A 22,292-nucleotide genomic window follows, 5' to 3' on the forward strand; every position below is an offset into this window, starting at 1 on the left:
ATCGATAAAACAATTTCATTATTAGTTCTAACTTCACAAAGAATATTTTAATAAATATAAGTCAGTTATTTGTATATTTGTTTAATTTAATTGGCACTGTCAATAACATCTATGTGCACAGTCAAATTATTGGGATAATATCCAATTCAAAACTGGATGAATTACATATGTACATGTTAAACATGTAAATGCATAAAAAGTTTTTAAACATATACATATATATATATATATATTATAAAAAAGAAGAAACATATTTTTTACAAGTAGGAAGGAAAGTAATATTGAAAAATTTGATTTTTTTTTTACAATTACAAAAAAAAAGTTGTTCTTTCAAAACAATCAGCAAGCTCCGCAATATTTCTAGTATCACAATTTTGTGGCCCTATTTCAAATGTTTATAACCTTCATAGTATTTTTTTTTCTTTACTTTGCTGCATTAAAAATTTGTGATGAACTAAAAAAAGGGCTATTTGCACAGACATTTTCACTGCATTTAACATCATTTCATAATCTGATTCCAATGAAATATTGGTTCTTCTTTTATCAGTAATGGAGTTGAAATAGAAGCACTGATCGGCTTTACGAAATAAAGTCACAAGTGTTTAAACTCTAATAAGTAGCCAATAAAGACCTTAAAAAGATACATAATACAAATTAATAGCATAAAAAATAATATCAATCATCCTACTAACAATAAAAAAAAAATAGCGAATAGAATAATTTCATTTAAATGAATACAATACTGAAAACTTTAAGAAGCGTAACTATTAATTATGTTTTGTAGGCCCCACCTGCCAAGATTTTACAACAGAATTGAAAAGCAATGTTGAGGCTGACCAAATGACAAAACTGTTTTGTTTTTAAATTTTTTTTCTAATATATTCAGCAACATTCCAGCAAAAAAAATGTTTAAAACACAAATTGCCAACTATAAAAATTTCTGTAATTTTGAAATTAAGTTTATTTATTTATTAGAAAGTATAATTTGCCTTGTAAAAATAAATTAACTAAGATCACAACAAATATATTTTCCAACTATTTTAAGTCGAGTTGATTGCAACGAATTACTAGACTCAATTAATAGCTTCTTAAACGTTTCACCCACAATATTACTTTTCTTCTAACTAATTTTGTTTTCCTACTACTTTAAATTTTTACATAAACTGTAAATTATTTACTAATTGAAAAATCTTTTCAAATACAAAAAAGAGAGCAATAAAACATTTGCAAAATAAACTTTGTTATAAAACTTTGTAGTAGATTTGTACTTTTTTCAAACATTCTGAGCGAAGCAATGAATCTTCTGTGATACACCATACATATATCCATATCCTTATACCGTTACAACTTTCAGACATACACACTTACTTCTAAATTCTAAAATATTATGTATAATCATTATATAACGATTACTTTTTACGTTTTTGGAAAAAGCGGCACCCCAAAATTTCTAGAAAACAGACAGCTTTCAAAAAAGTTTATTATTACAAATTTATTAATCATGAATTATATTTAACAAAATGAAAACAATATAATATCATGGCGTAAGATCATTTAAAAGAAAATGATCATTTAGAAATATTTAATCCATTTAGAACGCATCTCTGTTCTTTAACACCCAATGTACTAAAAACTTACGTTTTAATTAAAAATGAAGGGCAACAAAAAGAATAAAAAGTATACATTGGGTACTAGTAATAATAATTAGAACTTTTAACAAATTATGTATAGAGTTATTTATTCAGACTTTTTAAAATAATAGCATTTCGGGTGATTGAAAATTTAAACAAAATTTCAATTTATATCTTACATATTAATCATAATTATAATAAAATAACAAGCAATATGCAAATATTTTTCCAAATGATACCGTATTGATACCCTATTCTTGCCATTATTATATATTACAATATATTTTTTAAGACTGGAATTGGCATAACAGCGAATACAATAGAACCTTTCTGTATCTATTTCTATTTATACAACAGCAGTGGAGTGCTACTTTAGATAATCAAAAAATGGCGACAATCAAGCTCTAAAGGTGCTCTTAGACACACTGTGATTCAGAACAGTACTGGGTGCAGTAAAAATCAAAATTTGCATCCTGTTTATAAAAGAACTTCTGTTAAGATAGAGCTGATTGTTAAAGCCAAAAGACTCATTGTTCTTTATGGTAGGCTACAATGCGTTAACTTCCCCACAAGCGATGTCAATAAAGCGCTTGACAGAAGCATTCTCGGCGATGGAAACCGCAATTTTTAAATCATGCTTTTAGAACAATAAGTGCAACTTCAGCTACATTAGTAACAAAACTAAGAAATTTACGGTAAAGCTTACATTCTGAGGAGACCGCTAAATTGAACATTTAAATGGTCCTTTCTAAACAGCTGAAAAAATTGGAAAAAGCAATGAATCTTCAGTAAGTGGTAGCCCAAAAAAGAGTGATGATAGATCCAATATAGTCAAAAAGAAATAAGATAAAGCCATTTATGGTCGATATAATTTAAAAAAGCAATAAAGTTCTATACACCCTTTTTGGGGGGGTTTGATCCTATTTCAATGATCATAATTACACTAGAAAAAAACCAACTTCCGGTGTTGGGGGTCATAAATGGCAGCTAACATTTTTAACTACTAAGTTAAAATTTAGTGTTTTGTGCGCAACTAACCAAAGTTACTTTAAGGTTATAATCAACTTATTAGTGTTAAATTACCAATGTATACATTTTGGACAAACAGAAAAAAACCAACTTCCGGTGTTGGGGGTCATAAATGGCAGCTAACATTTTTATGGATAAGAAGGGGTGGGTGTTTTTGATACCTTTCGCGTAACTGTATTTTCCGATATGTCCGGAAGCTTATCTTAACACTTTTTTTTCCTCAGAAGGAATATTCTTAGAAAAAAATTAAAGTATCATAATACACACTCCACAAAAATTTCTCCAGTCTTTTTCTATAGTCAGTTTATTTTTAAGTTAGTTTAATATTATGTAAATTATACTTTAACAGGAAGTCTGAACATTATTTTCGTGAATATCATGTAATTAGAATTACCTACTTCATTAAAAACCGAAAAAAAAACACTGTCTTACTATCATATAATATTGCAGCGTTCTATTTTTTACACAGTACAGAAGCAGTTTTAACTATAAGTAGTCTATGTCCCGTAAAAGCAAGCAAACAATATTATACTCCTGCACTAATAATGAAACAGAATATATATATAAAAAACTATTTAAAAAATTGTATATTATTATTATTATTATTAAAATACTTTTCCAGCATCCAGAAAAATAAACAATTTACAAATACTTACATTTAAAATATTGTATTTAAAAGAAATTATTTGTCAAAAATTAGACCACTACTTTCAGATTTTCAAGAATCTGTAAAGAACATAACTAATTTAATGATACTTTGAATTTAAGGAAAACCCACTTATTACCATCTGAGTAAATTCAGGAGCAAATTATAAATAACAGTAAGCGCATATAGGAAGCATATTCTTATATATCAAGAGCGTTACATTAAAAGAGCCTATGAAATCAGATCTAAAAATTTTAATAGATAAATTAAACAAAAACTTCATCTACTCTAGATTTATAATTACAGAGCGGTTTGATAGGATGAAATCGCTCTCTAAAAGCTGAATATAATAATCTTCAATCTCAGGACTTCATTAACTTTATCTATAAGAAAATAAGATAAAATCACAATTAAATAAGTGGAAAGTAAAGAATTGTTTCTTGAATAGATTCGGTGCAAAGCAATTCATTAAATTTAAATGAACTACTAACTTAACTGTATTTTTCTTTAGCAAAAAGAAACATCCTATCCAACGCATTAACTAATTAAAATAATTGTGTAGATTCCCCAAGAAAGGTTACAGGCAAATTGAGTTTTTGGCGGACACAGAATTTAATAAGTTAACCGCTAAAAAAACTTCTCAACAAATTCATCATCAGTTCTTATTTTACAAATAATAATAATATATATACATATATGTATGTATATATACATATCAAATGTATATTTCAAAAAAATGTTATGGAACATTTTTTAGCAATGAAATTAGTTACTAAAGTCTTGTACACCAGTGTAATAATGCTCTTGTGGAGGTGGTGGTTGTTGTTGTAATGAAAGAGATACAGCTGTTCTTTGCTGGAGAGTAGGTGGTACTGCCGTCACTGGAGATGGAGACATGGCTGCAGATTGATGACTAGAGGCGGATTGCGCTCCTCCAGTACAAGAATCTTGCTGAGTCACCTGCTGTTGGATTATTGCACTTCCAGATGATTGCGCTGGTCCGGTGCTTTGTGGCACGGTTAAACCCGCGCTTCGTTGATGCTAATCAACTTTGCGTACGGTTTCACATAATTCATCAAGAGAACCCACAGCAGCAGCTGCGGCAGCGGCAGCCGCTGCAGCCGTCTTCCTGCTGAAAAGCATGTTTCTTATATAATGATTTCATACATATCAAACAGAAATATTTCCCTAAATATAAGTTTATTGAAAAAAAATTAACAAAATTGCATGAGTAGAGCAATTTTATTAAAGATAACCTATATTTATTTTAGAAATAATGCCAAAGAACCAAAAATAGTTCCACGTATAAAAACAGGATAAGGTGAAACAAATAAAATAACAAATGTTTTACGAATTTAATAATTTTTTATTTATTTTGTTTTTTTTATTTAAGGCGCGTCAACATTTAAGGTTATTTGCGCCCGGAGCTTTTTTCGGTGCACTGCCAACTCGGTTATAACTTCGACTATAACTATAATTCTCGTTACAGACAACACTTCCCATCACCGGGCAGTGAGCTGTAAGTAGTTCCTAGGAAGAGAAAATATAAGGGCCAGCAGCTGGATTCGAACTCGGGACATCCGCGTGGGAATTCAAGAAGCTAACCGCATAGCTAATCCCTTTCTTATCAATATATTAATACAAAAAAGAAATATAATTAATAGGAATAGTTAAATAATTTCATATAACAAGTTTAAATTTTGAAATGTTAAAATATGTCAACTTGATTTATTTTTTATTAAATTAAATAGTATTAAGGGAAAATTGCAACAATTACCTTCCGTTTCAGAATATCAGTGTTAATCTTGAAATTAGTAAAAAGTTATTACTTTACGAGTTGTTTTCAAACTTGTATTTACAAAATTATCAAGTTAGTAAGCCAGTTCATTACTTTTAAAACAATTAATTGTATATAACATGCCAAAGGTCATTTCCATTCAAATTTAGAATGAGCTAATAAAACGTCTGAGTTCAGTTCTTTAACTAGAGTAGCAACACATGTCACAATACATAAATAAAAATAATCGACGCCGATTCTAAGAGCAAGGGCATTCTACTCATATTTCACAATACTCAAAACGAATTAAAGACGATTTCTTGAAGGTAAAATTCTAAACTGTTTTAAAAAACAAATGCTACCACTTGCTTAAAAACAATAAAGATTTCACCTGCTATTCGTGTGGAGAACGAAAATTGGAGAAAGTGAAAAAAGAATGAAACATCTCGATTGCAATACCAGTAGTAAAGAGCTGTATATATTACAGTGTATATGTACATGTACATGAGCTGTGTATACATTGTATGCAACATACCTACATTGATATTCTTAATAAAATCTTGGAAGGAAAATAAATAACATATATGAACTCACAATCAGAAATTTTAGTATAAATGATTTTCTGACATTGCATATTTAATTACTTTTAATCTTACCGATTTCTGATTTTCATCTGCCTACAGAAATTGAATTGTGAGCCGCTGGTTTAATGATAAGTGAAAAAGTTTTGTAAGTGTAAATAAAATTTTCGGAAACAAAACTCAAAATACTATCTTTTAAGGTAACAATATCCGAGTACTATAAAAAAAAAATGGAATCTATGATGGATTAAATAATTCTGTACCTCGGAGAGAAAAGGCACCATGTCCATTTTTTCGATTTTCAGATTTTGGCATCATTTTACAAATTTTTTGTTGCTCTTTCTACAGGTGTAAAGCACTATGTCCTATGTTTACTATTAAGCGATTTATGTATATTTAAAAAGCGCTCTGATACTTCATTGCTTAAGGGTAAAAGGCACTACATGGACATAAATTTTTTTCACAATGGAGATGAAAGTAAAATATTTTAAAATATGGGAGGTTAAGTGGCCATACCAACTATAATAATTATGGTGAGAAGTACAGGAAAGAGTATAACCGGAAAAGTGGAACAAAAAATGAATTTGGAAAAATATCTTTATTTGGCTCCCCTGTAAAATTTACTTTTTGTGACATGGTGCCTTTTCCCTCCGAGCTACAGAATTACACTTTAACCATTTGGATCCTACTTGTTCACAAATTTATTTAGGGCGTCACATGGCAAAAAATTAATAACAATGTAATAAATTATAAAGGATTATTATGAATTAACAAATTAAATTAAAAAAACTTGTTTGACTGACTACAGTTTTCTATTTGTTAATTAAAATAGACTGTATCCAATCTGAACAGTGCGAAAATATGAGGGTCTTGCTTACTTGTGTTTATCTTCGTTCTTCCAACTGCTAACAGCAATGTGGGGTGGTGGCAAGATAGATCTTAAAGACTGAACAAGTTGTATAGTATCCATTAATGCTGCAAAATAAAGAGAGAATATCAACAAACTGGGTTAGCAAACAAACAGTACTATTAGTAGCCTATATTCTCATCTAAATTTTCACCAGAAAATCTTAGAAATCAATACAATTTTATAGCAATTTTTACTCTCTAAACATTTTAGGAAGCAGAAAAAGGTCTAATTTGTATAAACATTACACTGTACAATAGAAATCGATGCAGAATGTTTAAATAATCGAGAATCATCTTAATTTATTATGCCTCGCAAAGGTTTGCTTGATAAGTGCAGGTAGTCGAAACTATGGGAATCTACTTTAGGGGATCTCTTGGTAATCACTGAAAGGTCACTTCACCAAGACAGACCAGCGTGAGAAGGCCATGAGAACCATATTCAACCATCAGTTGCATAATTATTCTATAAAATATCTTTGTATCTATTAAAATAGGTGCCCAACAAAGTCTTACTAAAAGCCCTGTCGAGCAAAAAGAAAGTAAATTTGTTGAGCTCTTAATCTCGCGTAACACTGAGCGCTACTTACATTTCAATAGATAGAAAGGTTTTGGAAACATGTTGTTTTTAGGAAAAGGGAGATCTGCAAAACAAAATAGTTAATTTGCATCTGAAAAATTGAATTTTTCTAACCCAGTGCTGCTTGACACCTGCTATTATTTACACTGATTAACAGGGTTTAATGCAGAGAGAAAATGAGAAAATAAAATAAAAAAAAGAAACAAAAGCAAATTGTTAATATATTTTGGCGCAATGAATAAGAAAAACATTTTGGAACATGAAATAATTAATTTCATTTTTTTAATTATTTTGATTGGTAATGAATTACATGCGCCAGTGAATAAACTTACTTTTTTGTAATGACTCCGACTGTTTACCGTAAGGTTTGCACATAGCTGGCCTCACACATGTCTTCATTCGAGTCATGTTCTTCATAATTTCAGCAAAAGCACGCACAATCTTCTCTTGACCAACTAAAAAACAGAAACAAATTCTGTTAGTTTTTCATTCCTACTCATTTATATCTTTAAATAACTATGAAATTAATGTTCTTCGTTGAAAATAAACGTTCAATTCTTAAACCCACAAATTTTCACAAAGGGCACTTTCAATTTAAAAATAAAAATAAGATTTGATACCTCGTATACATACTTATGTAAAATCATCAAGTAGTTAATATTCTCAATTTTTGGCAAAAAATCACTCAATAGGCTGTGATTTCCAACCATAGAAAGTTTTTAAGTAAAAAAATGCTTAACAAGTGACAAGTGATAAAGATTTCTTGAGATAAAAGAAATCCAGTTCGGCTGAATTTTTAAATGAGCACTGGCTTATTTGAACTCACAGTTCACATTATGTAATAAACAAGCTGAAAATTATAACTTTTTAAGCTACAAGTTAGTATTTACTACAAGGGTAGTATTTATATATACCTTCAGTATTTGAAGATGCATGCCTTTTACCTTCTGAACTTTCTTGAGCCATCCAGGAACCGTTATGTACTGCCAGTAAATCCTAAAAAGATGGTTAATAGATGGATCTATAGCAATACGACATTTTCACCTTAATTCCATTAAAACATTTTCTAAGTCCCAATATGAAAAAATTAGGAAATTATCATTTCTACTTTGTAATTTTTAATTATTTTGAATGGTAATGCAGTAGTTACTTATTTTTAAATTAATTGCTTGGGAGAATAAAAATTTTTCTGAAAAAAAATTGAAATAAATGAGACGTAACTTAATTGGAATCATTAAAAACTAAACAAAAATCTTATAAATGAACATATTTATTAGTATATATTTTTGTATCCAATATAAGTGTAAAAGTAAGACACTTTTTCACAATGAACAAATTACAAAAATGACAATTGAGCTAATTTTTTTTTTAAGTGTAAAAAGCCCCAAACTATTATAGTTGTGGACTAGATCTAAAAATTGCAAAGTGTAAAGTTATGGAATAATTTAAAAAATTATAAAAACTTCATAAAACATGAATATTTCACAATTTAAATATTTGTTTCACTTAAAGAATTCTTGTCCGTTTAAGAATTTTTCAATTATAAAACTGTAATTTATTTCAGTTCATTCAAAAGGCACAAATCACTCTTACTCGGCCACAGTTTCGATAAAACTTTACTATTCAAAATACACACCACGAGAATAATCGGTCATCTCTTAACTTTGGATGGTAACTATCTTTTTAAAAACAAAAAACATTAGTTTACATGTTTGTACTTCTATGTTTCCTTGTCCACGCAATTTAATTCAATTAGGATAAACATTATTATGCAATCCTTCAACTGTTTCCGATTCTGAATAAGACGAATCACTATCTTGAGAATCTCTTGCTGATATTTCCTCAGAATAATCCTTTAAGGTTAAATTTCCAACTCTAGTTTTCTCTAATCTTCTGATCTGAGCCTCTAATAAGCTATTTTGTCTTCTTAAATCATCAATGTCTCGCAAATGGCTGGTTGTCTTCGATTTCATATATTGTATGTAGTCCGCGGCTCTTTTAAGTACCTGGGCCCTGCTGGCAGATTTTTCTCCTCTTAAAGTGGGCACGGAATCCCTTAATTTATAAAAGCTATCTTTTATGTGGTCCCTTCTCTTTCGTTCCAGAGCATTATGATGAGCCCTTTTTTCGGCATCGTCCTGATCATCATCACTCCTCATGTCTGTATTGTTTCTATTAATAATTATTAATATTAATTACTGTTTCAATTGTTTTAACTATTCAAATAACCAATTATTTTAAAATATTAACACTGTCACACTAAACATTTCCACCATTAACAATTAAGGTTATCGACACTCAACAATGTAGTACATCATGTGACAGTTCCTTCGGGAAATCGATACTTGTTCCGCATTATCGAATCAGAATCCGACGAATTGTATACTACGTATCTTAATTAAATCATCGATAAATTTCTTTTAATTTTGATATTGGCCTTAAAAACCCCCGTTTAGTATTTATTACACATTCTGTTCAAAGTAATTTATGTCAGTAGAAAAACATTGCGGTTATATCATGTCAACACATTTTTTTTTGTTTTAATTATTTTTAATTTTTTTTTATTATTAATTATTGTAACATTAATCCTACTAAAAAATATATCTTTTTTAAATTGTTAATTCTTCAAAATGGCACAATTAACAAATAAAACTTTAAGACTTATGTATTCTTGGTATATCTTAACTATACAAAGCAAAGATTCCACGTATCTCCCAACTGTATAAAAGTGGCAAAATATTGAAAATGTTATCCTTACATAACTTATAAATATAGTAATAGTAATCGCCTATTTTTCCAGGAGGGACTTCCACCTCTTGGAACGGGTGACTAATAGGCCAATACCCTTTTCTAAGCAATCCTAAGCGAACAAGTACTTTTAAAATTTTCCCGTCCGATATGCGATTTCTCCCAATCCTTGTTGTCTCCCCATTCTTGTCTTGGTCTAATCAGGCGAAAATCTCCACATCTACTGGTCGCTGTACGTTGAGCGAACTAATTATTGTGCCACTGGCACAATTTCTGTGAAATTTCTTTTATGGTCACATTTCTAAACTTCGCATCCTACATAGATGCCATCAAACAAAGCATTCTAAACTTTAATCTTGCATTTCGTCCCATCAAACTCATCGGGTCATTTCCTTGAGTTTAGCAATCAAAAGAATCTTCTGTATTTTTGTTATAAAAACATCTGCTGTAATCGATATTCATGTAAGCAGGGCATTTTATGCCAGTTATGTTATCCCCAGCGTATGTCCTAGCGAGTCTGTGTAATGCTTTACTCAAATTATCTTGGTTCGCACAATTTGACCGTGTTATATATTTTGCTGGTGTTACCAAGAACACTTCTATGCCGCAGAAAATTGTGAGAAAATGCTTATAGGCGAGTCAATCTCCTTTAGATATTAGTTCATTCTACAGTATTTGTCTCTCACAATTCTACTTTTTTCTCCCACGTCCTTCCTTGCTAGAATATATAATCCCTCTAGATTTCTAAAACCCCGCACTTACTTCGTCAATACCTGGCTTCTGTGTCCTTACTGAAGTGCAGAATGCAGGCAGCCTACAATATCAATTATTTCTGTTTTATGTAATAGCTTAAAATTCTTCCATATACGTTTAAAACTTAATAGTCCAAAACATTTTATTACGAAGGTCAATTTATTGAACTGTGCAAAACATTATAAAAGATTTTTTATTTTGAAATAGCTTGTCAGCTTTGTTCTATGATTACTATGATGTGATAACAGTGCATTGATAATGGGTACTGCTAATACAGTCTGTTTTTGGACCAGACAAACCAAATGATAAATTTCAAGAGCAATTACTGCAAGTGACATATGAAATAATTAATGGGTGTTTTAAACATTCCTAGATAGATAGAGTACCCACTGCTTTTTGGATACAGTAGCCAATTTTTAATTTTGCTTAGAAACGCTATAAAATTTGATCTGACCACTCCAACTCCACATTCAAAATACATCACCATTGGCACAGTAAGAACGTTTATTTAAACCCACCTTTTTTTTTAATCTGACGGTATAGATTACACAACTGCTAAATTGCAGTTTCAGATCCTACAGAGCTTTCAGTTTTGCAACGTAAACTTTTTTTTTAATAGTCCCCAAATGAGAGAATTCTAGGAAGTATAAAGAAAGCGATTGAAGTAACTACTAGATTGTTCAGGCAATCGCTCTTCGTCCTATTCGCTTAAGCATGTGTGACCTGAAATTCGCTCACATGAAGTTGAAAGTGGCACTACATCTCATTCTGGATGGACATAATCCAACTCCATTACTAAAAAAGTTCCTAACATCTGGAGCATTTTGAGCAAGGTCAAGATAAAATAACTACAATTAATTGAGAGTCGTTGTATACCATATATCATTATTAAATAATCACAATTAATTCAGCCTCGCTGTATTCCTTACATATATCATCATTAGCTGAACAACGTTATAGATATGGTTACATTGTTGCAAGATATCGTGAATTGATCATCTCAAGAGTTCTTTAGTTTCAATGCCGATGAATCCACGATAAAGAGAATTCAAAGGCTTTCATATAAAAACAAAATAAAATTAAAAACTATTTTATAAAATGGCCCAGACTCAAACCTTTTTTCAGGCGTAAAAACCTCCTGCACATTTCAGAAACATTTCCACAGACATTAAAAATGTATAATTTTTTTTCTCACTTGGTTTTCACCTAACTCTTACTTACTCAACACTTAAGACCATAAAGGTCCATGAAGGATCCGAGCCTCAGCCAACAAGGCTTTCCACGTATCTCTATCCTTTACCAACGTTCTCCATCTCTACCGACAAAGGGCTTCCAACTTTTTCTTCACATCCTACTATTAACTATTTTAATCTTAGTCTGACCCTCATCCTTTAACCACCGATTTCCTCTATTTATAGCACAATTATCTCCTGCAAGCGTTGGTAGAAACAAACAGCTTGTGAAATCAAAGTGCACTGATAGTTTGGCTTATTTTTTTAAGTTATTTTTAATTATTCTTTTCTTATACTTTTTTAATTTTTAATGGCACATTCTCAGGAGAGAATATCATCAGGAGAGAGTAGTGTCTATGAGGAGGCCTTGAGCCCAATTGTCCTTACTTAATATTGTGATTTGATTTTATCTATTTGTTATTTTTTTCAACAACTTGTTCTATTAATATACACTTACAGGCGAAAAAATTGTATCATTCTTCTTCCCACAATTTTTATGGCCATACAGTCGATAAAAAATATTGCTACTATCATCATTATTACATACCTTGTTAGCGCTTGTAAGACTCTCTAAATTATCCAGGTTTGATTTCAAAAAATCTGTTAGTTTATGCTGAGATTGGGAAGCAGGAAGAGGAGTGCCTTTATTGTTGATAGGTCTTTCTAAATCACCTTCATTTATGGAACCTAAAAACGAAAATAAAACAATTTATAATGTAACAGAAATATAATTGACCCTAATTATAAATTTATTGGTACTCAAAATAACGAGAAAACAAACAGCTTCTTATCAGAAGCATTTAAGCAAACAAAAATCGCATACAGGTGAACTCACCTAACTTATTGGATGGTTCTGGTATATAAGTAGGTTTGTTCTGTTGTTGAGAAAGTTCCATTAGTTGTGTTTTATAAAATCGGCAGGCTGGATTGGGACAATTGTTAACAACTTCAATAACGAATTCTTTTTCCATTCCAAAATTTTCCCTACCAATTGTATAAGAGTCCATCACCTGTAATATTGATTACTTTTTTAACATAACTATAACTTTTTGTCTGGTTCATATATGTGTTATGCAGCATTAAAAAACTTACTGCTCTTAGTGTAGCCTCGAGGCCCATATGAAGACCGTGGGGACCATTCATGTGTTTTAGCATTACTGCATTTGCAAAATGTTCGAAAGGCAATATTATCTTACCATTCTCTCTAAGAATTAATCTGCCCTGAGAATCCAAAGTGATCCTAGACGCCATCATTCTAGAAAAAGCAAATATTATTTTAATTAAAATGCCAGGTTTGGTCAAGCCTTCCCTTAGATTTCCTCTTTCTTGTCTGGTGCTGGCTGGGTAGTGTTATCTGTACCATCTGTAACGAGAGATTACTTTCCGAGGCCGGCGAGATCTGAAAAAACTCCAGGCGCCAACGACTTAATCAAATGTGACACTCCTAAATTTACAAAATAATAGTAATAATAATAGCAATAATCTAAAAGTTTAAAATTTAGTATTATGCATTTAACTTTATTAATTCTCAAATTTGTAAAATGACGTAGCTTCAACGAGAAATAATTCAAACAAAATTCACGGAAATTTCCAAGATGTATGACAATCCTTGAACTTTTCTTCCATTAGGTGCTTGCTAGTTATCCGTGAGGCTGAAGATACTTATTAAATCTATTTGAACAAAAAAAAAAATACAATTTTGAGGATTCTTCATCCGAAAATTAAAGTGATACTATCTTTTACTTTATCTCTCTAAAAATAAGGAAAATACTGTGACCATATCAAGATTTTCGAGTAGAAACGAAAACTCGCTGGAAGCTGAAAATTTAGAAGTTGATTTGGTCCATCTAGAGAATCAACTTGGCGATCGAAATCTCTCAACCAAAAGAAACCACCCTACAAATGAATTATTTTGGAGATAGGCTCCCATAATTTTTTAAAACTAGATATATTTACTGTAAAAGGTAAGCTTTTATTCGAAACATTTTTTTCACGAAAACGGAAAAAGAGTACTTCTGAAAGAGGGTGTGGGGAAACTCTGTTAACTGCAATTTCAGTAGAATGTTCTGTCCTAACTCATGTATATTATTAAAAATGATTAAATGAGTTGCTAAAATTTTAATTCTTATATTTAATAATTTTACATGTTTCTTACTTTCTGAACTTCTTCTTTGGAACTTTGACTAATGATATTTATTTGATTTGAAGACATTTAATGTAATATCAAATACAGGCTTTTTTGCAGGTGCCTCGAACTAAAAATAAGTTAATATTTGAAAAAGCACTTAGGGTCAGTGCCTTAATTTCAAATTCCTAATTTTAACAAAAATAAAATAAAGGTTACTATAAAACTGACCGTGTAACTTAAATGTTCCCACCAGATTAACAAAGGAATCTATTGGAGATTGAAAACGCATTCACATAATAAATAAATGTGCGTTTCTTAATAGTAATAAATATTGTACATTTTATCAAGATTCAAATTAATCTCCCTCTTAATTATACATAGAAGAGGTGTTAAACTGTTTTATCAATTAGCCACGAAAAACTCAAATTATAAGAGATAAAGGCAATTAGAAAATTTGTGCACTGCTGATAATAGTTATGTCAAATAATTAGGTGTTTTCATTCATTAAATCATTTGTATCGTTGCATTACTTTACTAAAAGAAATACAAGTGTACTGGTAGTTGCGCTAGAAGCATTTGGAATTATACTCACTGTAAATAAGCAGCACTTGGAAGGATTGAAGTATCTTTAAGTTCGGACATATACTGAAGCAATTCAACTTGATTCCATCCTTTATTTTGGAGATAAAGCTGAAGTAACATATATAATTTCTCAGTTACATAACCCGATCCTGCATACGGGGCACCCATTTCGGTCTGTATTCCTTTAGCAACGATGTTCTTCATAGCTTCCACAATGCTTAAACCAAAATCCATATCACTTCACCTCACCTCTAATCAAAACTGAAGTTCCAAGTATTAAAATGCGAAACTAACCCCTTTGATAAGGTTCTTTTTTTTACTTTATACAAACCTAAAAGTCATTTAGTACAGTCTAAATTTCCTTATAGTCCTAAACAAAAATTTAAACTTTACACCAAAACATTTAGAATCAATACGATGCATTTGTATAGTACTCAGTAGTTCGGACTACGGACTTCATAACAAAAGACGAAAGTAAACCTCAACTCTGAACGTCAAGTGAAGCTATTACATTTGATTAATAAACAATTACGCAATTTTTAAAATTTACACTCGACAATAGTGTTGAATGAACAATAAATTTTAAATAAATAAAAATCCGTAACATTTCCAAAATAATCTTAATTATTACGTAGTTGGTACTACAGCAACTTAGCATCCACTGATATGATCTTACTGGGACTGGACGGTTTGAACTTTGAAGTTTGAACGGTGATATGGTGCGTGCATGGTTAAAGTTTTCTTTGACAATGTTAAAAGTTTTTTTTGTGCTCATTTTGTTAAATTTTACGTCTGGTTTTACACCAGTTGTGTTATGGCATGGAATGGGTATGTCACTTCTTATATAATTACTTTCTTATTCCTTGATAACGTCACTTGACGATCATCGTTTCGTTCTAGGGGATAGTTGCTGTAATCCTCTTAGTTTGGGACGATTAATGAAAGTTATAAAAGCAGAAATGCCTGGCGTTTATGTTAAATCTTTAAGAATTGGTAAAGATATTATCGAAGATACTGAGAATGGTTATTTTATGAATGTCAATTTACAAGTTCTAGAAGCTTGTAAACAAATAAAGAACGACACATTTTTACAAAATGGATATAACGCCATTGGGTTTTCACAGGGCGCACAGTTTTTGTTAGTTTTAATATGTGTATTTAATAAAATAATGTCAGTTGACATACAGTAAAATTAAATATATATTTTTACAGACGTGCAGTTGCACAGAGATGCCCAAGTGGTATGAAAAAGTTGATATCCATTGGCGGACAACATCAGGGAGTCTACGGCCTACCCAAATGTCTACCCCCTAAACATAAACTTTGTGAATACTTAAGATATTTGCTTGATAAAGGAGCTTACTGGAGGTAAAAGTTGATTTTTGGTCTGATTCATTGGTGACTGATTCATTAATCCAAAAGAAAGAAAGAATATTGCCAATTTCAGTCATTATTTTTTATTTTTGCCAAGCTTTCGACCTATGGACAAGGGCATATTCGGGGCTTATGCTATTGACAGTTTTGATATTTTTTATGTGCTCAATGTAATGACTAATATTGGCAATATTCTTTTTTCCTTTTCGATTACAGCTGATATTAGAATTGCTTAATAGATAGCCAGGCGCACTGTAGTTGATCAGACCATGTTCTTACTTCCATATTTACATTGCTTGCTGTAAGCCTACAAACATGGAGAAAGCCCTGCTTATATACCATATATCATGAAAATTAAGTAGATGTTAAAAGCAAACCGCTTCAAAGTAGAGATATGTGTTGACAACCTGTCAGTTCTTTCACAAAAGTGGACGATTTTGAGTTTCGTCTTCCTAACTTAGTTGCTGCTTGCTGAGCTTTCAATTTCCATCTCAAAACGGTAATTTCAAAAGAAAAGAGTAATGTTTCGACGTAGAGTAATATGAAGTCTGTTATTAACAATTTCCTCAGAGGTAATTGAAAGCAAATTTGTCAGGTTTCCTGCATTTATTTTATTGCATTTTTCTAGAGTTTATGATGTTCCTAAAAAGTTATTTTTACAGTTGGGTGCAAGATCAGTTTGTGCAAGCAGAATATTGGCATGACCCAATTAGAGAAGAAGTTTATCGAGAGCGTTCTTATTTTCTGGCAGACATCAATAATGAAAGGTACTGTGATTTTGATTAAAATTTTAGTTACTAAGTTTCTTTAGAGTCATTTTTTATTTTTTTTAAATATATAAATATAATATAATATCTATACATTGTCCAAACGTCACTTAACTAATTTTTTAAAAATTATTTCTAGATTTTTTAACACCACATACCGTCAAGGGCTAGTGTCTTTACAAAAGTTTGTTATGGTAATGTTTGAAAAAGATACAATGGTGATTCCAAAAGAAAGCGAATGGTTTGGTTTTTACACCCCAGGTCAAGCGAAAGAAATTACAGAACTCACATCCTCTCGTATCTATTTAGATCCAGAAGTACGTATTCGTTTTACTTTTGTTATTTATTTGGCTACATACCTAACTCAGTATACAATATTTCTTTTATACAGGATAAGCTTGGTTTGAGAGAAATGAATTTGGGCGGAAAGTTGGATTTTATTTCTTTACCTACAGACCACTTGCAGTTTCATGAGGATTGGTTTGTTGATACTATAATTTATGGATACCTAAAATAATTGTTTTTTTATTTCTTACATCTTAATTAATGTAATTAAAACAATCACTTACGAAATTCTGTAGAACTTAGAAAATATCTGTAGCTTAACATGAGGTGAAAATATGATGTTTGAGTAAGAATATTTTTTAATTTTAAGCCTCATGATATTAGTAAGCAATAGCAACTAGGAAGACAACGTTCTTTATTTTTACATATAACGCATCATTATCCAACTAATGCTCTTTGCATAAGAATTATTTACTTTATTTCTAGAGCCTGTAATTTTTATGGTTTCTCTCTTTGTACTATATTGTACTTCAAACCATAACTAATAATTACATTAAATCAGTGCCAAATTATGAGATTTTTGTAATACTTGAAAAGTTTAATTTCTCGGAAAGACCTTCATGGACACACATATAATTCAATTGGGTTTTACTAAATCAACACTTTCAATCTCTCATTAGTGTTATTAATGATAAAAGCAACTATCAATAGAGGGAAGGGATTAGCTATGAGGTTAGCATACTGGACTCCCACCCGGAGGTCCCGGGTTCGAATCCAGCAGCTGACCCTTAGATTTTCTCTTCCTAGGAGCTTCTTACAGCTCACTGTCCGGTGATGGACAGTGTTGTCTGTAACGAGAGAACACTGTCCGGAGGCCGGCAGTGCACTGAAAAAAGCTCCGGGCGCTAATGACCTCAGCTGTTGATGCGCCAAAAAAAAAAAAAAAAACTATCAATAGAATTAGAATAAGTCCACCTTTCACTGGATACATTTCAATTTAAAAACATTTTCTGAACAATGAAAAAGATTTCAAAATTACTTCAATAATAAGGTCTTTAAGACTTAGAAGTTGACGGTGACTCGGGGTTCTTCTATAACAAAAAACTTATCACATATGCGATAAGAGTATTTATTATCATTCAAGTTAAGTAATTAGGTTATATTATTTTGTGATTTACGCTTACTTTCTTTTGGCGAAGCCTTTAATTTAATGTTTTGGCTTTAAATTTTAGTAATTTCTTTTAAAATTTTATTTACAGATGTTTTTTGTAAATTTTCATTAATAAAATAAAAAATGATAAAAATTTTTAGATGACTGTTTTATTTTTAACTTCCATTTGTGGATATTTCGATATACCTCTACGGTGGGTTTTCAAATTTTCTTAGGTACAGCTTTTTGAATTTTGGGCTTATAAAAGAGGAGTTTTGGGCAAATGTGTTAATTTCTTGGAAAGACCTTCACAGGCACACATATAATTCAATTAGGTTTACTCAAAACTGCAATCTAATTGTAAAGTTATATTTTTATTTATTTAATTGATCTTGAACAATGCTTTTAAATATCTTAATCACTTCTTGAAATTGAACTAACTTTAATTCACATTAATAGCTTCAAATCATATCTATTATTTCTGGCAAGATGAAAATAATAACTGTGTACTCTTCGAGGCGCAATTTTATTCATTTATATAGCGTTTAGATTAAAGAAAAAAAAAAAACTTGTTTTCTTCTTAAATATTGGTTATCCTTTATTAAGTACGGTGGAATCAAAATTGTTCGCTTAGCCATTCTTAGCCACCTTAACGGCAACGACTGTGTAAATGTGAAAAGAAAGAATACTCAGATTCTAAATCACCTATGTTAGTTAATAATATAACCAACTTTTTTCTTTTAACTTTGAGGTCATTAGGTCACTGGCGCCCGAAACTTTTTTCTCTTTTCGATGCACTGCCCACGTCCGGACTGTATTCTCCCCCTTCCCTTATTATATTTTTGGAGAATGTGGGGACAGTATGGGCTTAGGTCCCGAGCAATTAGGTACCCAATTAATGATAATCGCAATTCTTAGGATTAAGTCATTACAAGTAGCCTGTTGCTTGGACCGTCTCAACATCATCAACAAACCTGTACATTACAACCGGTATTATTATACTGTTCTGTATGTTATGACCATGGATTTATGTGAAAACCTCTAAAGCGAAGAGTCTTCGCTAAAGCACATAAGCATCTGTTGCCGGCAACTGATTTTCGTGATTTAGCTTCGGTTTCCATTTTATTTTTGTTCATCATAACCGCTTCCAGGTATTTAAAACATTCTCCAGTTGTAAAGTCATGTTCATTAATTTTCACCCCCTCGGGCATCACAGGTTATTTCCTGGCTGATCTCATGTAAATCGTGTTTTCTTCTTTGACTCTCAGGCCAAGATTCATTGCCTTTTTTTTCAAATTTCTCCACGGCTTCTTACAATGCTGCAATACGCTGCTGGTGCGTCCAGTACTGAATACATCGCCTGCATTCGCAAGGATTTGGGCCAGTCAATTGTAAATTATACCTTTAGGATTAATCTTTCTTGCTGCCCATTTTCAGATTAAATAATGTCGATGCTCGTGGGTCTACCTACCTCAAATCATTATTGATAGAAACAAAATGTATCAATTAAAAGTTATTGATTTAATTTATGAAAAATATAATATTCAAAGTTTAAGAAAATAACCGAAGCTAATGGAGAAAACGTCACGAAAAAAAATCCATATAGTTCGATCTTATAACTTGGATATTCAAAAAAGTGTGCATAAAGGAGTACAGTAAGGGAAGGAGCGAAATGGCTAAGAGAAAAGATTAGTTCGAGTGGTTACTGCATTGAAGATTCTCTATTCGAATCAAGCGCTCTTTCTAGGAGCCTCTTGCTGTTCGCTATCTGGTGATAGTCTGTTTCTTTTTAAAAGAGGACGCTTTCCGGAAGGTAGCGGGGCAATAAAAAGGACTCCAGGCCCCATTGACCTCAGATATTGAGAGCCTTAAATACAAAAAAAAAAAATTTGTGAAAACACCCGAATTTCTCTTACTACATTCTTGAGTTATTGTCTTAGCGTTTTAACACATTTAAAAATTGCCCAAAACGGCCTTTTCCAGAAAATTTATTTAAATAAAAACTTCTGATATAATATAGGAAGGTGAAAGAAATTTTCGTAAAAAAAGTCTCAGAAAAGTAAATAAAACCAATTGAGTAATGTGGAAGTTTCATAATTTTTGGATTCTTTTTTACGAATTTGTAATTTACTTAAGAAATATAAGAACCTTTATAATTTAAAAAATACAGAGCCGTACACTATGCTGAACTGGTACTTTAGCATGAAGAACAGCCTCCCAATTTTTAACTGAGTTCTTCTCCAGGAAAAATTTATCAAAAAAAAAAATTGAAAACTAACACATGTGTAACAAGAATAGAAAGCTTTAATGAAGAGATAAAGCTATTTTTATTATCACAAAAAATAAATAATATATTCAATAATGTAGTTGTGGAATTTTCATCCAACTTGGAACTTGTGTATGTGTACTTGGAATGTGAAGGGCACAAAACTGTTATATTCAAATGGTCTTTTGGGGGAAAGCTTCTTACCTTCCCTTCAAAGAAGTGCCCTTAATTGAATTTTCCTAGGATATGTTGCCAACAAAAGTATTGTTAACTACTATGATCACTGTGTTTTACATAGTTTCCTATCCTGTAAAGGGATTTTGATCGCTAGGTAAGTATTTCATACGATAGCAATAGTATTTTTATGTAGTAAGAATTTAATGGAGCCACTTAGAAAACTTTTGGAGATATTTACTTATATTTGCCTACCATAAAATTGGTTAGTATCCTTGGTTATAAAGACTTCTTTAACCTTCACGAATCGGCTTTTACAATACTTTTCGGTTTATTTTGATTCAACTGTCTCAAACCTTTAAAATTTCCAGCGGAGAGAATATGTTTTTATAGATTAAATTCTCATAATTTCTCCATGAGTTAGTTAGTTTAAAAATAGTTGCAATACAAGTAAACTCTTTTAATTGCCGGGCGACTATTCTAATAACGTGCATTCGCAGTTGTTCATAGTTTTTTTTTAATGTTTGCTGAGACCCATGTTTAATGTTTAGAATAATGGGTGGTTATAGGTTTATTGATTATAACGCGTGGAGTTATAAGTGAGAAGTAACAGTTCGAATCCCGTGCGTAGCTTCTTTTTATTTGTAAAAAAAGAAATGTTAATATTTAAAGTATAACATATACTTTGGACCGCTTCCATAACACCTAATTGATAGTAGGACGTTCAACCCACCCTAAAAAACCTAGGCGATTACTTTAAATAGTAATAATAAGTTATATTTTACTGATAAGATAACTGATATTTTACGGGCAGCAAGAAATTTTTTCAATTTTCTGAGGAGATTAGTCACTCGCAATCTATATATGTAATGCCAAAACACATTCCTTTATGTTTCTTTAATAATATTCGCGTTCACAATCTTACTCGGACAAAAGATTCTTAGATTGCAAAATACATTGACTTTATTAATGTTGCGAAGTGTTAAAAAGGGCTGCAATCTCCGCATTCCGCCCCTTGTCTAAATGCCGTCAGATACGGCCGACTTTATAGCCCACCCCAACTCATTTCTATTCTGACACAATACACAAACCAATCATGATGATGTTGATCATCGTCATCATCATCAATGCATCCAGTCTCGTCTGCTGGCACTAATTTGTTTTCAAAACACACATCTGCGTCGTAGCTGGCTGCCGGCTTTCCCCACACCACTCCGCGGCAATTACAATGGTCCACCCATCTCCCTGTTCTCAATCAGAAAACAGAACGAATGCCGCGACGTACATCGTCCGCTGTTAGCAAAAAAAAAAAAAAGATTTCAATACAAATCATCGATGGTTGCACCATTCTTGAATACATCAAATGAATTACAAAAAATCTTTTGGCACCAACCCGTTGTTCCTTCCCAAATTTAAATTAAATGAATTTTTATTTTCTAATTAATTTATTATCCATTAAGATAAAAATGACTGCCTCACAGGGATGATATTCGTACATTACTATAAAATTCTGAAGGATGGTAATAAATGTCTGAGGTTTATTATTTTATTAAAATTAAATAAAAGTTAAACAAACCCAAAAGTAAAAAAAGTAATCGAACCTAGTACCATAATACGTCTTTAGCTTTAAGGGTCTCGCCGCTCGGCAACCTTGGCGTATATTCGAAAGCAAGATTATTTAGT

General features: G+C 31.3%; 3 protein-coding genes and 1 pseudogene across 3 annotated transcripts in view; 2 read left to right on the plus strand and 2 right to left on the minus strand.

The window, feature by feature from the left end:
- Position 1: 1 nt before the first annotated feature.
- On the minus strand, positions 2–14,827 carry LOC141461669 (uncharacterized). The gene is made up of 8 exons (XM_074142893.1): positions 14,604–14,827; positions 12,976–13,138; positions 12,719–12,893; positions 12,431–12,570; positions 8,065–8,146; positions 7,483–7,605; positions 6,543–6,639; positions 2–4,438 (listed from the first exon to the last, which is right to left on the minus strand). Exons 1-8 carry the CDS (start codon positions 14,825–14,827, stop codon positions 4,348–4,350), a joined length of 1,095 nt encoding a protein of 364 aa, XP_073998994.1. The 3' UTR covers positions 2–4,347.
- On the minus strand, positions 8,405–12,394 carry LOC141461711 (protein max pseudogene; annotated as a pseudogene).
- Positions 14,828–15,280: 453 nt separating the features above from the next.
- Positions 15,281–18,329, plus strand: Ppt1 (Palmitoyl-protein thioesterase 1). The gene is made up of 6 exons (XM_074142937.1): positions 15,281–15,421; positions 15,494–15,731; positions 15,806–15,961; positions 16,630–16,734; positions 16,874–17,051; positions 17,126–18,329. The coding sequence occupies exons 1-6, from the start codon at positions 15,310–15,312 to the stop codon at positions 17,249–17,251; spliced, it is 915 nt and encodes a 304-aa protein (XP_073999038.1). The 5' UTR covers positions 15,281–15,309; the 3' UTR covers positions 17,252–18,329.
- A 2,250-nt stretch (positions 18,330–20,579) lies between these two features.
- Positions 20,580–22,292, plus strand: part of LOC141461698 (uncharacterized) — a 48,729-nt gene continuing 47,016 nt past the window's right edge. Inside the window, exon 1 of the mRNA XM_074142952.1 lies at positions 20,580–20,766. The gene's annotated coding sequence lies outside the window, so the exon portion shown is untranslated. The remainder of the gene's footprint in view (positions 20,767–22,292) is intronic.

Source organism: Rhodnius prolixus, unplaced genomic scaffold (assembly GCF_049639745.1).
Source record: "Rhodnius prolixus isolate KJV_2025 unplaced genomic scaffold, Rpr scaffold_1, whole genome shotgun sequence".
Taxonomy (NCBI): domain Eukaryota; kingdom Metazoa; phylum Arthropoda; class Insecta; order Hemiptera; family Reduviidae; genus Rhodnius; species Rhodnius prolixus.